At 41.2% G+C, this 19,856-nt stretch overlaps 1 protein-coding gene across 4 annotated transcripts; it reads left to right on the top strand.

Moving 5' to 3' along the window:
• Window positions 1-616: 616 nt before the first annotated feature.
• On the top strand, window positions 617-18,521 carry gaa2 (alpha glucosidase 2). Of its 4 annotated transcripts, none has more exons than XM_080720988.1 (22): window positions 617-885; window positions 1,756-1,856; window positions 3,148-3,366; window positions 3,873-4,196; window positions 4,513-4,658; window positions 5,963-6,128; window positions 7,515-7,611; window positions 8,346-8,465; window positions 9,224-9,342; window positions 10,147-10,278; window positions 10,362-10,472; window positions 12,370-12,483; window positions 12,603-12,687; window positions 13,019-13,136; window positions 13,305-13,438; window positions 14,111-14,262; window positions 14,894-15,042; window positions 15,126-15,267; window positions 15,420-15,518; window positions 16,061-16,225; window positions 16,758-16,904; window positions 17,004-18,521. In XM_080720988.1, the coding sequence occupies exons 2-22, from the start codon at window positions 1,767-1,769 to the stop codon at window positions 17,067-17,069; spliced, it is 2,895 nt and encodes a 964-aa protein (XP_080577114.1). In that variant the 5' UTR covers window positions 617-885; window positions 1,756-1,766; the 3' UTR covers window positions 17,070-18,521. The 4 variants fall into 4 exon arrangements, with proteins under 4 accessions (XP_080577114.1, XP_080577116.1, XP_080577115.1 ...); XM_080720990.1 differs by having other exon boundaries at window positions 617-1,024; window positions 1,756-1,847; XM_080720989.1 differs by having other exon boundaries at window positions 617-1,024; window positions 17,007-18,521.
• Window positions 18,522-19,856: the final 1,335 nt, after the last annotated feature.

Genomic DNA, 19,856 nt, shown 5'->3' with positions numbered 1-19,856 from the left:
CCTCATTCTCAGACGATACAGAGAAGATGTTTCACGCATATGTGTGAGTCCGGCCTTATGATTCCCAGTCATGTAGCATTATCAGCAGCTAGATTTTACGGTTTGTCTGCAATTAAAACTGAACCAAACCGTGCCTTTGAGTTTCACCTGGTTCCTAGACAAGTCTTATGGCCAAATAGATCTGAGTATTGTAAAACAAAAAAGAAAACAGGTATTAACCTGATTAAGCTATGTCACAAAGGTAGCCTTTTAAGCATTGTTGATGGGTAATTTTACTAACTGCCCACTGTTGCTCATGTCTTATTGTCTGGAATATGTGCTATACACTGATCTGAAAAAATAAAATCATATTATGGAAATCACTTGTTAGTTGAATGATTCTCAAAACTGATGGGATATCAGATTTCACTATATTCAGTCAATATAGATAGCAGTTATTATAAACATGTCAGACTGTAAACAGTTTGAATATTCAATAAGTTCAGTAGTTCACAATGTTGTGAACTTGTGAACTCAATACTGCCCCATCTGGAGGAGTGAGGTTACTGCTGGTGCGTTGCATACACTTCGCAGTAGCCTGGTGGGCGAGGTTAACTTCGCAGTAGGAGGTGAAGAGACTGAAGACTCCAGTCTGCAGACATAAATACAGTCTTTCTTGGGTCAGACAACCACAACCACCCTGGTGGTCTTACACGTTGTGGTCGCTGCTGGTGGTAATTCCGACCTCACTTTCGTTGCGTTAAATTAAAGAAGCAGCCAAATAGTATTTTAAATCGAAACGCACTAAACATCGTCGAGATTACGAGTTCTCGCGAAGGCAACTTGTGGATCAACAAACTCACGGGGCTAACTTGGCTAAGGCTAGCGATGTAGCCAACATTTAAGGTAAACGTAAACAAAGGCTTTGCTACGTTTGTCCAGTTTGTCCGTCCATGACACCCTTCCAAGCCCATGTCTCTGCTCGTCTATTCTCCAACAATGACCTCGTATTAATGAAGACATAAGTGGGACATTATTCGTGCAGGTAATAATTAACACATGTGATTTGCTTTGGTAGCTATAATAGTCCTGCTAAAGGCACAGACAGGTTTATTAATGTCACTTGACGGAGCTTACACATACTTGATATTATTATAACTCACTTAATGACTTGACCAGGTAATTGTGTATTACCTGGGAAGTCATTGAACTGTATGTTGTTGACTTGTTTTAGTTATTATGCTAGCCCAAAGCAACACTTTGGGATTGGCAAGCTATAGCTATGTTATAACAACACAGCAGCCATAACCTAAGTTTGTATGTGAACCAAATATACATACAATGCCATGATGATCAAGTTATTCATGTTAAAGCAGAACCGATCTCCCAAAAATGAATTGGCAGTGGAGACATTTTCATAATTGGCTCTTTATAAAGATCTACAAATCAGTCATTGAGAATGTATGAGGATATGGGTTTGTATCCTCCCTTTTTGGTATTGGTGGTTATCAGGAACTGTACCAGAATGCAGAAGATGACATTGAAGTCCTTGCTGATTGTGTTTATGGGAAAGAACTGATGCAAAAGCCAGCCTAAAAGAACATTAACTGCAGAATCATAGATTTCCTCTAAATGTGTTGGATTTGAAGTTGATCAATAGATAATGTGTAATGACCTAGGTTATAGAAATATTACACAGATGGTAGTATTTGGCTTTAAATGCCCACTCCATTGTTTTAAACATCTAAGTATATCCCCACTCAAATGTTCCTTCAGACACAATCACGATGGCATCATACAAGCGTCTGAACCCAGAGGATGTACAGTTTTACAATGCTGCAGCAGTGCCAGAGGATCCTGTCCAAGAGGTAGTTATGGTGAGCTAACTGCTAACAGCAGATATATACTGTAAATGTCTTAAGACACTGGTTCTCAACTTGGGTTTCCAGGGGGTCCCACTCCCCAGCTAACTAATTCTAGTTAGGTTCCATTACTCTCTCACAGAGTGAAATTAACACTGAGGATTTGACTGTAGAATGGGGTCCTAGAGATAAAACTTTTATCAAACTGGGGTTGAGAAGGTTGAGAACAACTGTCTTAAGACATAGCCTGAATGATTATCTGAATTAAACACAGGTGCATGTGGGCTAATGTACAGAACATTATAACATTGTCTTGTCACTCAGTTGATTCCTTTGGATTATATGGACAAACAACTGCATGTCCTGCTTCTAGACTGGTTAGTGTTTTGCTAACAGTCTGATCATGTTAGACTGCTGTATATTTTTGTTCTCAGTTGACCAAGACTTGGTCAATTAGTCGATGTAATGCTTTTTTAATTATTTATTATTGTTATTAGGGTTAGGGTTAGGGTATTATTATTTCTTTTTTTTTTTACAAGTTTGAATGACTTATTCAAACTTATTTCCCACAAGTTAATTAGTGCATCACTGGCATGGCATGCAATTAACTAGATTTAAAACTAGACTGCACTCTGTCAACGTGCTAACTTGCGTCTTGTGCACTCGTGGGTGGCCACGTATAGCCTACTTGTGCGCCAGCAGAGCATGCAAGTACTGCGATCGGTGCTGTCCATTGTTGGCACTCTGCCGCGGTGCCAACTTGCACCTTGTTATTTATATCAGGTCGCACTTGTTGGTGGTGACATCACCAAGAACGTTGCTCTCTGATTGGCTACGGACTCACAACACACAGAACCGAACACAGAACGCGAGTTTCTAAACTCTAGGAGAGCTAAGGGAAAACCACGCCCCGGACTCATTTTTGAATCTTGTAATTGGCTGAACCGGAGGTAGGGAGCCCTCCATTGTAGTCACTTGGACCGCGGCAGAGGTGCACCAAAACCTAAACCTAAACCTATCCTTAACCCTGACCCTAACTCTAACCCTAAAAATGCTAGGATCGCTGTCGTTTGAAATGAACACCGATAAACCCCCGGCTCCGAGTTCTGATCTCAAGCAAAATCGCATCTCGTCTGGGGGGCCTCTAACCTGCCGACGCTTGTGAGTAGCTAACCTGCCGACGCTGGTGAAAATGAGCGCTCCTTCCCTTAGCTCTCCTAGAGTTTAGAAACTCGCCTACAGTACTGTGTGTATATAGTATATAGGCCTACACTGTTACTGTATCTGACTTTGTGTGTCTCTCAAGGTGACGGAACCAGAAGAATGTGAGCAGGCCTTGCTTCCTCGCAGGCCATCCTGCTCTGCGACCACAGCCCTCCTGGTGGTGGGCTCTCTGCTGCTGCTGCTCTGCGGGGCCTGGCTCCTTGCCACCATGTTCTGGCTGCATTCTCCCTCCATCCCCCAGCCACACCGGCCCCCGCCGCACGCCCCAGCATGGAAACAACACTCAGAAGGATGGACAGAGGTAGGGATGGGCGATATGGACAAATATAATATCACAATATTCTTCCAAGCTGTATCACGATGTACGATCGCTATTCTTTTTCATGTTGGTTTTTATGGTTATTTTTCAAGTTACTGTAACAGTACAACCACCTACAAGGTAACAAAAACTAAAAGAAAAAGGAGTAACAGACCATTTAGACCAGTGGTCGTCAAAGTGGGGTCCAGGGACTCTCTGGGTTTCTTTCGGGAGGTCTAAATTGATACTTACAAGTATGCAACTCTGACAGTATAGTATACAAATGAAACCAAATGGAGAGTTAAGACCTTGACATTTGAGAACTACTGATTTAGACCAAAATGCAGGTTTAAATGCATTCTGCAATGAATCTCTGTATTAACAATTCAACAGGATTTCTTATACGGCTCCCTCACTCTATCACGATATATATGATATCTCTGAAAAGGCATATCGTGGAGACATTGTATCGTCTCAACGATATTTATCACCATATCGCCCACCCCTAGACGGAGGTGGATCATCAGTCTGACGTGTGCGGTTCTACCTCTGAGGCCTGGAGGTTCGACTGTTACCCGGAGAAAGGGGCGATCGTGACCAGAGAGATGTGTGAAGCCAGGAACTGCTGCTTCATCCCAGCCTCGGGCAAGAACGGTGTTCCTTGGTGCTTCTACCCCCCGGAGTTTCCCTCTTATTCAGTGGTGTCTATGGAGGACACGGCTCTGGGAGAGAAAGGCAGGCTGGTGAAAGAGGTCAAGACCTACTACCCTGGAGACATCCTCACTCTAGATCTGGAGATACGCCACGAGACGGAGACAAGGCTGCGTGTCAGGGTGAGTAGAGCACTCAGAAGACCAGTCAAACACATTGATAACACTCCTTCCACACTAGAGGTGTCAAAACTAACGGCAGTCCAATCTGGCCCAAGGGATGATTTTGGGAAGTTAACACAACCGCTAGTTGTCTATACTTGGGAAGCAATGAACCACAGTTAAACCCACTATGTCCAAGGTTGTAGATGTTCGATTTCAAATGGTCTATTAATGGTAGTTTTAAGCTCCCATCACAACGTTTATGCACAGTAAAAAGTTTGGGAACCACTGGTCTAACAAACTGCCTCCTTCTCTTTGTGTATTTGTCCATATTTAGATTACAGATCCCTCAAATTCACGGTTCGAAGTACCAATCTCTGTCCCCGATGCCACAGAGAAGGCAAAAAGTCCAGCCTACATCGTAGAGCTATCCAAGGAACCATTTGGTCTTATTGTCAAGAGGACCTCTACAGGAACCATACTGTAAGATTAGTTATGCTTACGTTGCGTAGAAATTTAGATTGTTATTTATTTATTTTTAAGATTTATATTTGGGCTTTTTATGGCTTTGTTGATAATACAGTAGGTAGACAGGAAACGGGGAGAGAGATGGAGAGTGACATTGAGCAAAGGCCATCGGGATCGATACTCGAAATACCATTTCCCCCCACATTTTGTGATGTAGACTGAATATTAATGCTATAACTTTCAGATTTTACCAGTTTTTATTGACTGGTGATGTGAATTGGTGACTAGTGCCATCTACTGTTGGCTTTGAGTAATGGGTATTCTGGTTCTTGATGGCTGATTGTTTGATAATTAGACTTATTTTGTTTTCAGCTTCACCCAGTTGCTTCTCTCTGGGAGTGGTTAGGCTGCATTCACACTAAACCTTCCTTGTCCTAGGGGAATGAGGGGGGTAGAGTGGAATCCAATTCATTCCCTATGGAAGTCACACGGTTTCATCCCTTTAGCAAGCCTCTTGGGGTAGGGCATTGTCGCTTTAAAGGACCACTTCACCTCTGGGACAACCAGATCTTATTTTATTGTTGTTTGGGACACGATCAACACAATCCTGAGTTATTCTTTGTGTTCAATCTGTGTTTTTAGATATTTTAGTATTTCAGCATGCAACAACTGGTCATTTAAGCCAAGAGGCTTGGAAGAGGCATGAAACCATGTGACTTCCATAGGGAATGAATTGGATTCCACTCTTTCCCCCCTAATTCCCAGAGGACCAGGAGAGGGCAGGTGACTTTACTGTAGGAAGCCCTAGGGGTTTAATGTCATGCTCAGGGACACCTCAACACATTGCCGGGACTAAGAATTGAACCTGGGTTCATCTGCTCTCTACCCATTCAGTTATGGCCGCCCACATAAAATCATATGCTATATTATGCATCCTTTTCAGTGTCCAAGTGCTGGACAAAAAAAAAAGTCTGCACTGTGGTTATCCTGTTATAGACTTTCGATCGATATTCATCATTCTCGATGAAGACTTTTTGATTGTTAGTTTTTATGCTGTCAGTCATTACCTGCATACTGTTTTGCTCTTTTGAACTGAACTAGTGTTTTTATACTTTGCCTTGGATATTTATTGTTGTGCTCCTTTTTTTTGTTATTCTGCTAAGGAAAACTTTGCTGAAGAAAAATAACCCTTTATTTATCTGTTGCATGCCAGTCTCTTACCTCCATGTCAGTATGTTGAATTGTTCTTTATATATTTTTTATCTATTGTCTTTAAATAAATGAAGTGTATTTGATGTGCTGCTCTGCTCCTGTCCCAGTGTGAACACGACCGTAGCGCCACTGTTCTATGCAGACCAGTTCCTTCAGTTCTCCAGCTCCTTGCCCACCCAGTTTGTCTATGGCCTGGGTGAGCACCGCTCCTCTTTTCTTCACGACGTCCACTGGAACACCCTCACTATGTGGGCAAGAGATGTGCCTCCTATGGTAATGTTACCACAAGCTCACCTAATTCGCTAACATAACAATAGACCAGGGTTCCCCAATAGGCGGCCTACTGGGGGCTACTGTCTGGCCCCAACCAACCCCAGTAATAATGGTGTTATAAGAGCAGCAACAACACTAGTATATTGTCGTTGTCGGGTGGAAATCTCACATCATCTCCAAATTTGTACGTTCTTTCGCAAATCATACAAGGCCGTCACACAAAAGTAGTGAAAGTGTTTTCACTAGTTTAAATCATTTTTAAAATGATGAATTCAAAATGAACGGTTTTGGACATACAAGATTTTCACCCGACAACGACGAAAACTGTCGCTGGAGTAGCGGGAACGCCACCGTCGCCCCCTGCAATGTTGTGGCCCTCGGCTTGGTACCCTAGACATAATTCGGCCCTTGGGGAAAACCAATTGGGGAACCCTGCAATAGACCTTTTTCATGCTAGCCATCTTGACATAAATAGTTGTGTAATGTTACTTCCTTCACAGGTGTTGCCAATGATACTAAATAACATAAATGTTTTAATATGTCATATTATCGTTGATATCTTAATGTTTAGCACATTTTTTGGGGGGGCCACTTGCAATACCCTCAGGGCCCACAGTTTAGGAACCGCTGATTTACATTCTACATTTAGGTCTTTTCTTTTCCTTTTTCTTTTTTTCTTTTCTCTTTTCCTCCTTTAATAATAATAATAATAATAAGATCTACAACAAAAAAAGCCCTATTGCAATGCTAACTTCATTATGATGGTAACCTTTTAAAAACGAATGCGTAGGGGGCACGGTGGCGCAGTGGTTACCGCTTCGCCTCACAGCTAGAAGGTCCTGGGTTCGATTCCCGCCGGGGGACGCTGTGGGAGCTGGGGGCGTGTTTCTCCCTCCGCGTCATCAGCGCCCACACCCTAGGTGGAGTCAGCGATAGGGCCTTTCTGTGTGGAGTTTGCATGTTCTCCCCGTGTCTCCTAGGGTTGATACCCTCACAAAAACATGCAGTAATCCTGGTCTCAATAATGCCTCCCCCTGGCCCGGGGCGCTAGATGGAGGGGAAAGGAACTGGTTGGAATAACGTGTTCCTTCCACGCGATACGTCCATCCCGGGGAAATCCCCCCTGTCAGGTGAAAAGAAACAACTTGGACTACTCATGCATTGAAGGAAGCATGAGGTCAGTCCGTTGTCTCCCCAGGCGCGGCAGAGCCCAGGATTACATAGGCAATTGGCACTGGGTGAAAAAGGGGGTTGCAAAATCGTGGGATAAAAATTATAAAAAAAAAACAAAAAAACGAATGCTTTGGAAAAAGTTGTCTTCAACTTCTATATTACATCACGTAGATTGGTAGCACTCACAGCTATGTCTCCCTCTCTACCATCCAGGAAATGACTAACTTATATGGAGCACATCCTTTCTATCTAGCCATGGAAGAGGGAGGGAATGCACATGGCTTCTTCCTCCTAAACAGCAACGCTATGGGTCAGTGTGCTAATTTGAATTCAGTCTTATGTTAGTGTTTGTTATGTACACATGCCATATATGGAAGGTCAGTTAAATAGCCAGAAGTCCTGTTTTAATGACACCATAGTCATGTAAAAAAGTTAAGGGATTTTATTGACGTTTACAACTCAACTGCTCCACCTGCTGGTCACAGGTGGAGCCGTCTAAGAGTGAATGAAGTGCCCAGTTGTGAAAAGTAAGGTCTTGTCATTTAGTTAATGCCAGAGTGTGTCCAATACTACAAACACTCATTGCATCCTCCTATACCTATGCTATACATACAGTTAACTTTATTAAAGGGCCACTTCACCTCTGGGACAACCCAATCTTATTTTATTGTCGTTTGGGACACGATCAACACAATCCTGAGTTATTTTTTGTGTTCAATCTGTTTTTTGAGATATTTTAGTATTTCAGCATGTACTAGTGATGTGTTTTGCATCATATGATGCAAAACGCATCACTGATGATGCAAAATGCATCACTAGTCATGCTGAAATACTAAAATATATAAAAACACAGATTGAACACAAAACATAACTCAGGATTGTGTTGATTGTGTCCCAAACAACAATAAAATAAGATCTGGTTGTCCAAGAGGTGAAGTGGCCCTTTAAGTCCAGCTTCATGATACCCTCAAGCTGATTGACCTATTATTAAATATGTATTTATATATAATTGTTGTTGTTTTTTTTTTCTATATATTTTGCTAGATGTGGCCCTCCAGCCTGCCCCGGCCATCACCTGGCGTACGATTGGTGGCATCCTAGACTTTTATGTTTTCCTGGGTCCTGATCCTGCTTCAGTGATTGGACAGTACCTGGACGTTGTGGGTCAGTAACTGGTCCGATATATACATCAATGGCCAGATGGCCAAGACATGGCGCGACCTCGCTGAGGTCGCTTGTCGCCCTGAGGCGTCTTACTAGTATTATACTTCTAGGATCCACAGCTTTCTTTTATGATAAACTAGTTATATAACCAGTGGTTGTTGAGGTCCCCTACCACGTAAATGAAACACTAATGTAGCTGACAGTCATAGGGGGCTGAGATTTGTATTATCCGAAATAAATATGTTTTATATAAAATGTATTCTTCGGAGCGACACACCGTCTTAGGGCTGTCACAATTATTACATAATCGTCTAATCGCAATTATTTGACATAATCGCAATTATTTTTCATAATTGTCATAATCGTTTCCATGTTGAAAAATAATCAAATATATATTTTTTAAGTAAAAAATAGTGGAAATAGCAGATCTACAAGCTCACAACGCGTCGCATCGCGACGCGTTGTGAGCTTGTAGATCGGCTATTTCCACTATCAATGTTCTTTTTTAAGTATAAAGTTGTCAAATATGTCAGTAATTTATTTGTATATTTAGGTTATGTGTCATATCTACCATGTGCAACTTCGAAGCCTAAAAGCCAAACAGAAATGTAATTGTCAATGACAAAAACACAATTAAATCGTTAATCGCAATTATTTGAGTGACAATTAATCGTCATGTAAAATGTCATAATCGTGACAGCCCTAGTCCCTGTATCTCACTATTCGTCTCTATTGTGTTTTCTCCTCACTTCTCACAGGTCACCCTACAATGCCAATCTATTGGGCCCTAGGTTACCATCTCTGTCGCTGGGGCTACAACTCTAGCAATGCTACTTGGGAGGTCGTCAAGAAACTGAGAAATGATGGCATACCCCAGGTGAGTCAAAACATTTAGGCATGTTTATTTGTATAGCACATTTCAACAGCAAGGCAGTTCAATCATTAAGAAAATTAAACGTTATGACAGGGAGACGGAGACAAATTGCACCTGCTGCTCAGCATCCAGCTCCTTTAAAATATGAATAGATTGTCAACATAATACTGAAAACAACTTTGATATGATGTGTCTGTAGTGTAACAAGTGTGGGCATAATGACAATTTTGAATGGGCAGAGATCTTCCAGAGATGTGTGAAATAATGCCTGTGTGTGTATAGTAGAGCATTCACCAAATATTCGAATATCAGAGAGAGTCACTATTCGACGTTGTTCACCGAAGTCGAATATTCGCTTATTTTTATTTTTTTATTTTCTCTTTAAAAATATATATAGTTTTTAAAGCTTGGCTAGACAGGAAGTCATAAGAATGAGTTGTCAATGGCCCTGGTGGATGAATGTGTTAATGCTCTATACCAGGGTTTCTCAAACCTTTTTAGGCTGTGACCCCCAAAATAGCTCCATCTGTTGGATGTATAACGCAACGGTAGCGTCTATTATGTGCGCCTTATAGTCCGGTGCGCCTTATATATGAAAACAGTTCGAAAATAGACCATTCATTGACAGTGCGCCTTATAGTCCGGTGCGCCTTATAAAATCCGGAAAATACGGTACTTAATATTTTACAGTTTGGCCAGTCCTGTCGAATATTCGACTATTCGAATACTTTGAGGTCGAATAATTCTAATAATCACTATTTGTGAATGCCCTAGTGTATGTATACTTGTGTCCTTGTTGTTTTGTAGGATGTACAGTGGAACGACATTGACTACATGGACCATTTCTTAGACTTCACCCATGACCCTGTCAGTTTCTCCACACTGCCTGACATGGTCAAGGACCTCCACGCTCATGACCAGCGCTATGTCATGATCCTGGTAAGTCTGTTTATGATGCGTGTGTGCACCTGTGTGTTCAAGTGAGAGTTCATGATATGCAACCCTTATTTGTCCCCCTCTAGGATCCAGGTATCAGCAGCTCCCAGGCTGAAGGCTCGTACTGGCCATACGATGAAGGACTGAAGAGAGGAGTCTTTATTAAGGACTCCTCTGGAGACACACTTATTGGACAGGTGAGACACAATTCATAATTTGGAACCTTAAAGGAGGACTTCACCACTTTTCATGATAAAATATCACAATTTTATTCTACTCAGTTTGGGTCTCATAGGAGAGCTGTGGGTGGGTCAAATCCTTCCACCGGTGACATCATCAATGGGAAATGCAAGCTAATAGAAACTGCAGGCTTTATATTCCTGAAAAGTTGCAATGTTAAAGTGGAAGCCATTGTTCTTGTGATAATAAAAATCTTTTTTTGTTTTTCAAAAATATTGTTAAAAAAATGTTTGTCAAACGATGATGTCACCGGTGGAAGGATTTGACAGCTCTCCTATGAGACCCAGACTGAGTAGGAAAAAAATTTGCTATTTTATTATGAACATTATTGAGGACCTATTATATGAAGACAGGTTGAAAAGTGGGTCCTCCTTTAATGAATATCTTCTTTATCTATCTCTGTTTCCCTCTCCTTACCTCCACAAGATATCATATTCATTTTTATGTGATTTTATTTATTTATTCATCTTAAAGGACCATCAATATACATGTTGTTTATTCACAAGTTTGGCCATAAAAGCTGTCGTACATAAACAGACCGTTTCCTGTTAATGGCTTTATTTTTCGATGTCATGTTCATTTACATTGCCTCCATATTCATTGAAACATTACTAAACCTGAAACTGAATAATTAAGTCAGTGTTGGCTAAACATGATTGCGTGGTTAATAAGTAATGGATTTGCACGTTTTAATTGTAAATCAATCTTTTCTCCAGGGACTATTTTCAGCATCAACAATTTAGGGATTTAGCTGACACAATTTAAGAGATGACTGAAGCCTGAATAATGAGTTGGGCAACTCACTTTTGATGTTGTAGAGTTCAAACCTACAGGACCAAATGATTGCTGCTATGTGTGCCTTGCTGCTACTGTATTTGTGCCTTAAATCAGGGGTTCCCATAAATATTTTTTTAATCCGAGGCACCCCTACATTATAATTTTCACTCCCAGCACCTTATATTTATAGCATATGGTTGTTGTCGGGTGGAAACCTTGTATGTCCAAAACCGTTTGTTTTGTATTTATCATCTATCTATAAAATGTACTATGCGAGGCGTTGTGTGCTTGTAGATAGGCTGTTTTCACTAGTTTTGTGCGACAGTCTTGTATGATGCTTTACCAAAAGACGTACACATTTGAAACTTGGAGATACTGCCCGACAGTGACGATCATAGTGACAGTGACGATCATATTTTAGTGATTATGTTGCGAGGAAAACATTGAGATAATAGCCATTTTGGTTAGAACTGACTGAAAATAACTTTGTACTTCAAGTTTGAAATGATACTAAATATTTTTTCAAGTGTTCCAAATATTATCAAATGTTCTCGCGGCACCCCTGGACTGCCGTCACGGCACCCCACTTTGAAAACCCCTGCCTTAAAGGACAGATTGCTGTATAGGATCCCAGGTTCTTCACAATAATGGGCAGGAGGAACCAGGGTGTTGGGAATTGAAATTGAAAGAGGAGGCATGACTTGCCAGGGAAGAAGAGAAGCTCTGTTTGGTCTATGTTGAGCTTGAGGTGGGCATTCATTCTGCTCCTCAACCTGCGTGGCAGAGGAAGGGAAGGAGAAAACACTTTTTTGTCAATTGTGTAACGGTGATAGCTACAACTGAACTTCTGTTCAGAGATGACAGGAGTCACAGGACGAAGGGGTCTGGTCTGGTGTAGAGGGAAAAAGTAGGGGACCGAGTACTGAACCTAATGGTTGACTATCAAATGCTAACGATATACGAAATGTGCAGCTTGACTTGTGAGAGGCAGCCTTAATAGTGTGGGGTGTGTGAGTTTAGAGGATTGCTGGTTCAGTAGAAATGATTTAAGATCACATCATGGTGTGTCCCCTACAGGTGTGGCCCGGTCTGACTGCATATCCTGACTTCTCTGATCCTGTGACCCATGAATGGTGGTATGACAACCTAAGAAAGTTCCATGAGAAGGTGCCGTTTGATGGCTTGTGGATCGTAAGTGTATTGGGATTGGGATACATCGGAAAGTCTTAACTTTTGTTTATAGTTTTACTACAATTTGCTTTTGACATGCTTTAGTCTAGGCTGTTGAACTGTGTCATGTTTGGTTTTAGGATATGAATGAGCCATCCAACTTCCTGGATGGGTCCACAAAGGGCTGTCCTTCAAACAGTTTGGAAGATCCACCTTATACACCAGGTGAAGCGCACGCACGCACGCAAGTACACACACATACATGCATATCGTCACTGTCGGCCAGAAACCTCGTATCTCCAAGTTTCAAATGTGTACGTCTTTTGCCCTGCTTCATCATACAAGACCGTCGCACAAAACTAGTGAAAACAGCCGATCTACAAGCACACAACGCCTCGCATTGTGTGCTTGTAGATCTGCTGTTTTCAGTAGTTTAGTACATTTTATAGATGATAAATTCAAAACGAACGGTTTTGGACATACAAGGTTTCCACCCGACAACGACGATATACATGCATGTATGTCTGTAAACCAAATTGTAATCTTTCACTTGTAGGTGTCCTCGGGGGATTGCTAAGAGCTAAGACTGTGTGTGCGTCAGCAAAGCAGAAAATGTCTTCGCACTATAACATGCACAGCCTCTATGGACTTATGGAGGCGAAGGCCTCTGCAAGGTACCCAAAAACACACACGTGCACTCATAATACAAACACGGTATATTTAAAAGACTGCTTTTGCTATTTCAACCATTTTGTGCCTGTTGTTGCCTCTTTAAATCTGTCACGTTGTCTAACTGTGCTTCCGCCCCTCTTCTGCTCTACCCTTTCTTTACTTGTTTTCAGTGCCCTGAAACGTATTGTGGGGAAGAGAGCGTTTGTGATCTCGCGCTCCACTTTCCCCAGTCAGGGGCTTTACTCTGGTCACTGGTTGGGAGACAATCGCAGCCAGTGGAAAGACCTTTATACTTCTATAGCAGGTCAGTGCACATATGAATATATACACCTTTTATTCAACTAGTTTGATGATCCAAACTAGAGTTTGATGATCCAAACTTGAGGTTTACTTAATGTAACTTCTCTGTCCACTGACACGTCTCCATTGCTGAGATTTTCCCTTATGAAGCCTTTGTGGAACTACTTACTTGAATTTCTCTTCCATTTGTTGATGTGAGGTCTCAAGTCATCTAGCAGCACACACAGGTCTGCATGTATCTTTTAAGGAATAAGGATTCATGTCAGTGACACCCCAGTGTGTGTACTGCTTATGAATACAAATTGATTTCTATTGACTCCAATGGAGTCAAAAGAAGCCAGGAACATCTCCACACTAGCTGACATTCACACGTGCAGCCAGCCTGTATAGTGAGATTTTGCCACTAAACACTACATTGTGTTTTTTGTGGCTTCGTTCAAAGACCGCACACGTAGTACGGTAACTTAAAATGAATAGCTTAAGTTTGGAAAAGGAGGCCACACTGTTATTAGAATTATGTAAAAGTGACGGGTCAGTCAGATATTTGGCTGGGGATCTTATGGAGGCTTCAGATCTCTCATTGTCATGCCGTCTGCTCTTAATCACAGCCGACACAAGGTCCTATCATGTCGTCACCATGCCCACTTCTCTCTCTCTCTCTGTCTCTCTCCTCCAGGCATCTTGACCTTTAACATGTTCGGCATTCCCTTGGTGGGAGCAGACATTTGTGGCTTCAGTGAGGAGCCGCAGGAGGAGTTGTGTGTCCGTTGGACACAGCTCGGAGCGTTCTACCCCTTCACACGCAACCACAACACATTGGATGTGAAGGTAGGAGAGCGGTGCCAGCGACGGCAGAAGAGTAATACAGGGTTCCCACGGTCAAGAAATTCCTGGAAATATTTTGAAATTAGAAAAATATTTTTCCAGTACTGGAAAAGTTTTGGAATTTATCAAGGGTCGTGGAAGGTCCTGGAAATAATAGCTATGCATTGTCTTTGGTTATTGATTGGGCCAAATTGTCAAATATTAGAGGCAGAAATTGTGAAAATAGCCGATCTACATGCTCACAACGCCTCGCAACAATAGAACCGTCAACCGTGTTGTACAAAATTCCTCAACTCTTAGTGCTCGTCAGGGTGAGGGGGTCCCCAGTTAAAACATGATTATTTTGGGGGTCACGGCCTGAAAAGGTTGAGAACCACTGGCAATACACTACCTGTCTTTGGGCATTGCGCATAGGAGTAAGCGACCTGTTATTGAGCTGAATTATTGTTATATAGTCCTGGAAATTGGGTTAAATATTCTGGAATAGTTTTGGAAATTAATTGGTAAAAATGTGTGGGAACCCTGGTAATACCTACTCCATGTCTGGAGGGAGGGAGAGCGCCCTCTCCAGTGAAGTTACTGAACTACATTAGACTTGACCTGTTTTGTTGTTATTTGTTTATGTCTGTTTTAGCCCCAAGACCCAACGGTTTTCAGCCCGCTGGCTCGTACCGCAATGAAAGAGGCTTTGCTGTTGCGCTATACTCTCTACCCTGTACTTTACACACTCTTCCATCATGCACATGTACTTGGACATACTGTCGCACGACCTCTGATGTTTGAGTGAGTAAAACACCAAAACACAAACCCAACAGTTTGGTTTTCACACACCCTTTACTACTTAATTACATCTTGTATCTATTTAGGTTCCCCCAGGATATAAGGACGTATGGGATTGACAGGCAATTTCTCTGGGGTAAGGGTTTACTGGTGACACCAGTTTTGGATCCTGGTGTCGATCACGTCACTGGCTACTTCCCTGAGGGACTGTGGTATGACTACTTCACGGTAAGATGTGCATGCATCTCACACAGACTTACTTACCGTTGATGAATTTACTAGTTATCATTTATGTCATTACATTGTTTAGCACTTCTGTAGATACTACTATAGCGTGCTCAAAAACAGGTGCTCAGTTCAAGCTCCGTTCTTCTGTCCAGGGTGTCTCTGTGCATAGTAAAGGAGAAGAGCTGAGTCTCAAGGCACCTCTGGATAAGATCAACTTGCATTTGCGGGAGGGCAATGTCATACCTACTCAGGTAAATACGATTTTATCCAAAAGAAAGTCCCACAAAGACCACATCAATGGTTTATTTCAGTTCAACATTTTCAAGTTTATAATACATTTCCACTCACCTTTCCTCGTGGTTGCTGTTTTTGTGTCCTGTCTCTAGGGCTGTCACGATTATGACATTTTACATGACGATTAATTTTCTCTCAAATAATTGCGATTAACGATTAAATTGTGTTTTTGTCATTGACAATTACATTTCTGTTTGGCTTTTAGGCTTTGAAGTTGCACATGGCAGATATTACACATAACCTAATTATACAAGGAAATTGCTGACATATTTGACAACTTTATACTTAAAAAAGAACATGGATAGTGGAAATAGCCGATCTACAAGCTCACAACGCGTCGCATATATCTTTACTTTAAAAAAATATATGAACATTTTTCAACATGGAAACGATTATGACGATTATGAAAAATAATCGCGATTACCTCAAATAATTGCGATTAGACGATTATGTAATAATTGTGACAGCCCTACCTGTCTCTGTGTATGTGTGTGTATAGAGGCCCAACGTTACACTGTGGGTGAGCAGTGGTCAGCCTCTCCATCTCATCTCTGCCCTCTCTGATGATGGCTCGGCCAGTGGAGACATGTTCTGGGATGACGGGGAGAGCCTTGACACCTATGAGAATGAACAGTATGCTTACATACTCTTCAACGTAACACAGGTACACACCGATGCACATGTTTTGTTTGTCATTTTTCAGCTTTTCCAATCTTACATGACACTCTTCCTCGCATGCTTCTCATACCCTGCAGGGTTGCCTTCCCAAAGTTAGAGCTCTGAGAACCCAAATGGAGAAAACAAATCACAATTCTGTAGATGACAGCGGTTCCCTGGGGACACAAAGGAGACTCTTTGTGTCTCCATATGAAACCGCTGCTGGTCATCAAATGATTGGCTTAGGAATGCAACAAAAACAAAAAAGATATCCATTAATTTAAGTCTCCATGGGATGAGTAATTGATAGAAAAAAAGTCATCTTGGGGGTGAACTATCCCTTTAAGTTTAATGCCACATTGCCGCCATCCTCCTTTGCATTCCAGAGCTTAAGCATGCTTAACTGAGCATGCCATGTGTTGATCTGACCAATCTGGCTTGCCATCTTCAAAGAAAAGGGAAAAACATTGCCCTCCTTTCAGAGAATCTGTTCTTGAGAGATTAACGTGTGACTAATACCACACCATGTTGCTTCCTAGAATGTGATGACATCACAGGTGCTCCATAGCCACTCGGAGGCCACCTACATCACGGTGGAAACAACATCTTTCTACGGCGTGAAGGAGGAGCCTACCAGAGTGTTTGTAAACTCCCAGGATGCAGCATTCACTTACAGAGCCAATCAGGTGAGGCTGGGTACAAAGCTTTTGTGTTTCACCAGACTAGAGACTAACCCTAACCCATTTTAAATGATTTCTGGTCGTCTGGTTCTCTTGCCCTCCCAGCAGGTATTAACGGTAACAGATCTTGGGCTCAACCTTAGCCAGAACTTCACCATCAGCTGGATGTGACCTGTCTGATGGATTCCTCACTGGATATTGTAGTTCCAACCTGAGAGGTTGATCAAAGAAAAAGATATTCAACTGTGTTTTTGTTGTATTGATGATATTTTTTTGTTTGCTTGATTTAGACTTAGCTGAACAATACCAAGCTATAACATACTTGGATTGGCACATCATTGCTGCTTAGATCTTTTTTTTTTTTTTTCAGAAGTTTAAGTGCAATAAATGAAAGAGATTAATTTAGGAGGATGCAAGCACTACTACAGTAATTTCTTACTGGTTGAATAGTGTAGAACAAATATTTTTGCTGTCAGAGGGATTACCAGTGATAATGGAAATGTCCTTCGGGTAGTTTTATTCAGTTGGCAGGGGTAGCAAACAAAGCAACGTACTGTACATGTTTCAGCACAATATACAGTCAATGACTTTCTACTTCTCCACAACTATGAGCGGTTAGCTTGAATGTAGAGACTAGGTGGCAACCATACGGATCAAACTGCTTCATGAAATACTGTATTTGTATACTTGAATATTGTTCACACGCCTGTTTTGCACTAATGAATCTGACAGTATTGTGACTGTAGTTGCAGGTGCCTTACAAAGGATCTAAATTATGTTAATATTGTCTGTTCTGGATTAGTTCCATGAGAAACCTGATCAGTCCGTTGATCAGTGTTGTAAGCCTGTTGTGAATCCTACGGATTATAGAAATACTATACTTGAGGACGGCTTTAGTTGCAACCCGCTTTAGAACTGCTAAAAGTGCTCTGGAATTGCTTTTAATGTGAACAGGCCTTCTGTGAACCTAAAATATATACTGTAGTTCTTGAACATTTATCAGAAAAAATGTCAAGATGATTGCAGGTGATTTAACCTGAAACCCTTAATTTTATTAGAATTTCACCTGGTACAAATTGAAAGAATTGGAGTGAAAATCGAATGTAATGGTTCTTGTTGCACAATGGTCTTGAAAAGGGATGTATAATTGATTCAGGACATCTTACTGTATGCATGCAGTCTAAAGCTAAATTTACCAAAATGCTTGAATAGAATGGCCTGTGAAAAATGATGTAAGCATGAGTGTGACGTTTTATGTATGTATGTGTATAATTTATATAATATGAACTTGTGATATTTCATGCTGCAGTGTTTTTCTTGTTAAAATCTGAGAATTAATTATAAATGTACATTATTTGTAGTGCAGGCTGATGTGAAAGGAATTTTGAGAAGCATCTTTACCAGCAATGTGGTGACACCAAAACCAACTATAATAACAATTTGGAATGTGAAAGCAGCATTTTGGGTGGTGTTATTATTTTAGAGTAATGCAGTTATAGTTTGTGTTATTGTTTTTATTAAAAAGATATTTGGAATCATGTTCAATATATTTTCAACTCCATTGTAGTATTCTTTTGTATTATTTTTCAATAAATTGTATTTTCACTGTGAATATGTACTGTATTTTGAACTTGAGTCCATTGTTTTCTTCCTCTGGTGCAAAATGATATCTACAGTACCACTAGGGGTCCCACTTTCTTGATTGCATGTAACATGACAGTGTAATGCCCCCATTGTACTATTAACCATTATCAGTATGACATTCTGTCCCATTAAAGGAAATACAAAAGTTTATCAAGAAAAACAGATGAGAAAGTTAAAACAAAAGTTAATCAATACAATCAATAAAATTAGTTGCAAACACAATCAGTGGCTTGCTGTACTGTGGAAGATAGAATATACCTTTCTATTTTCTTTTTTAGCTGATTCTAAGGTGGTTTGCACCAACAGATTAACCCCAAACTAAGATTTATTTAATCCCTTCCCTCTTGGTGCAATCAGCCCTAATTATATTATTGTAATTGTATAATTGCTATTCCAGCAGCCGCCTCTGATATTTTAATATTCCACTCTAGGTACTGTAATGTATACTGTATTACTTTGTATTTAATTATCTAGTTGTCCATTGATTCGTTAGGGCCTGCCTTAAGTCAGATATAGAGAAATCAGTTTAAAAACACAAAACCAGAAAATATAGCAGGGTTTGTGAATAACAACTGCTATAAAGCAGAGAATAGCCAGCACTCTGAAGTCCGTCTGGTACTTTTTAATTAATAATAAGGCATACCATCTTAGTTTATGAGGCACACAGACACGTTTTGGCAACAAGTTCAATACTGCTGATTTGCACTGATTGAGGAAGGCGATTGAGATGGAGGAACTCGTCCGCGTACCAGAAGGACTTAGAGTGATGATGGCTATTCTTTGTTTTATATATTGTGAATTTGTGAGTCTTACTGAGCCATGCAAACGGTAACAGGTCAGGTGGGCACTGGGGACATCTGGGCAGCTCAATGTAAAATTGGCTATTTTATCCAAAATGTGAAAACATTTGAAAAGTGGTCTTAAGTCAAATAAAGTAAACATGATGTGAACATGCATGCACTGTCCATCATTATCAGACTTAATTTTCTACTTCAACTTTTTATGCCCCAAGATGTCCTTCCTTCATAAATATGAGCCTAAAGCCCTAATGTATGTGTGTGTGTGTGTGTGTGTGTGTGTGTGTGTGTGTGTGTGTGTGTGTGTGTGTGTGCGTGCGTGCGTGCGTGCGTGCGTGCGTGCGTGCGTGCGTGCGTGCGTGCGTGCGTGCGTGCGTGCGTGTGTGTTCATAAGCCTAGATGACTGGTGGAAGTAACTCTCAGAGCCTGGTGGTCCGGGCCTTGAGGCTCCTAAACCCCTTACGAGACGTTAGCAGCTGAAACAAACAGTCCATGGTCCGGCTAGGGCCCTTAATAA

The sequence above is a fragment of the Nannobrachium achirus genome, assembly GCF_963921795.1.
Source record: "Nannobrachium achirus genome assembly, chromosome: 3".
In the NCBI taxonomy this organism is placed as follows: Eukaryota; Metazoa; Chordata; class Actinopteri; order Myctophiformes; family Myctophidae; genus Nannobrachium; species Nannobrachium achirus.
The sequence above is the reverse complement of the archived record's forward strand: the minus strand, read 5'-3'. Positions and strand labels throughout refer to the sequence as shown.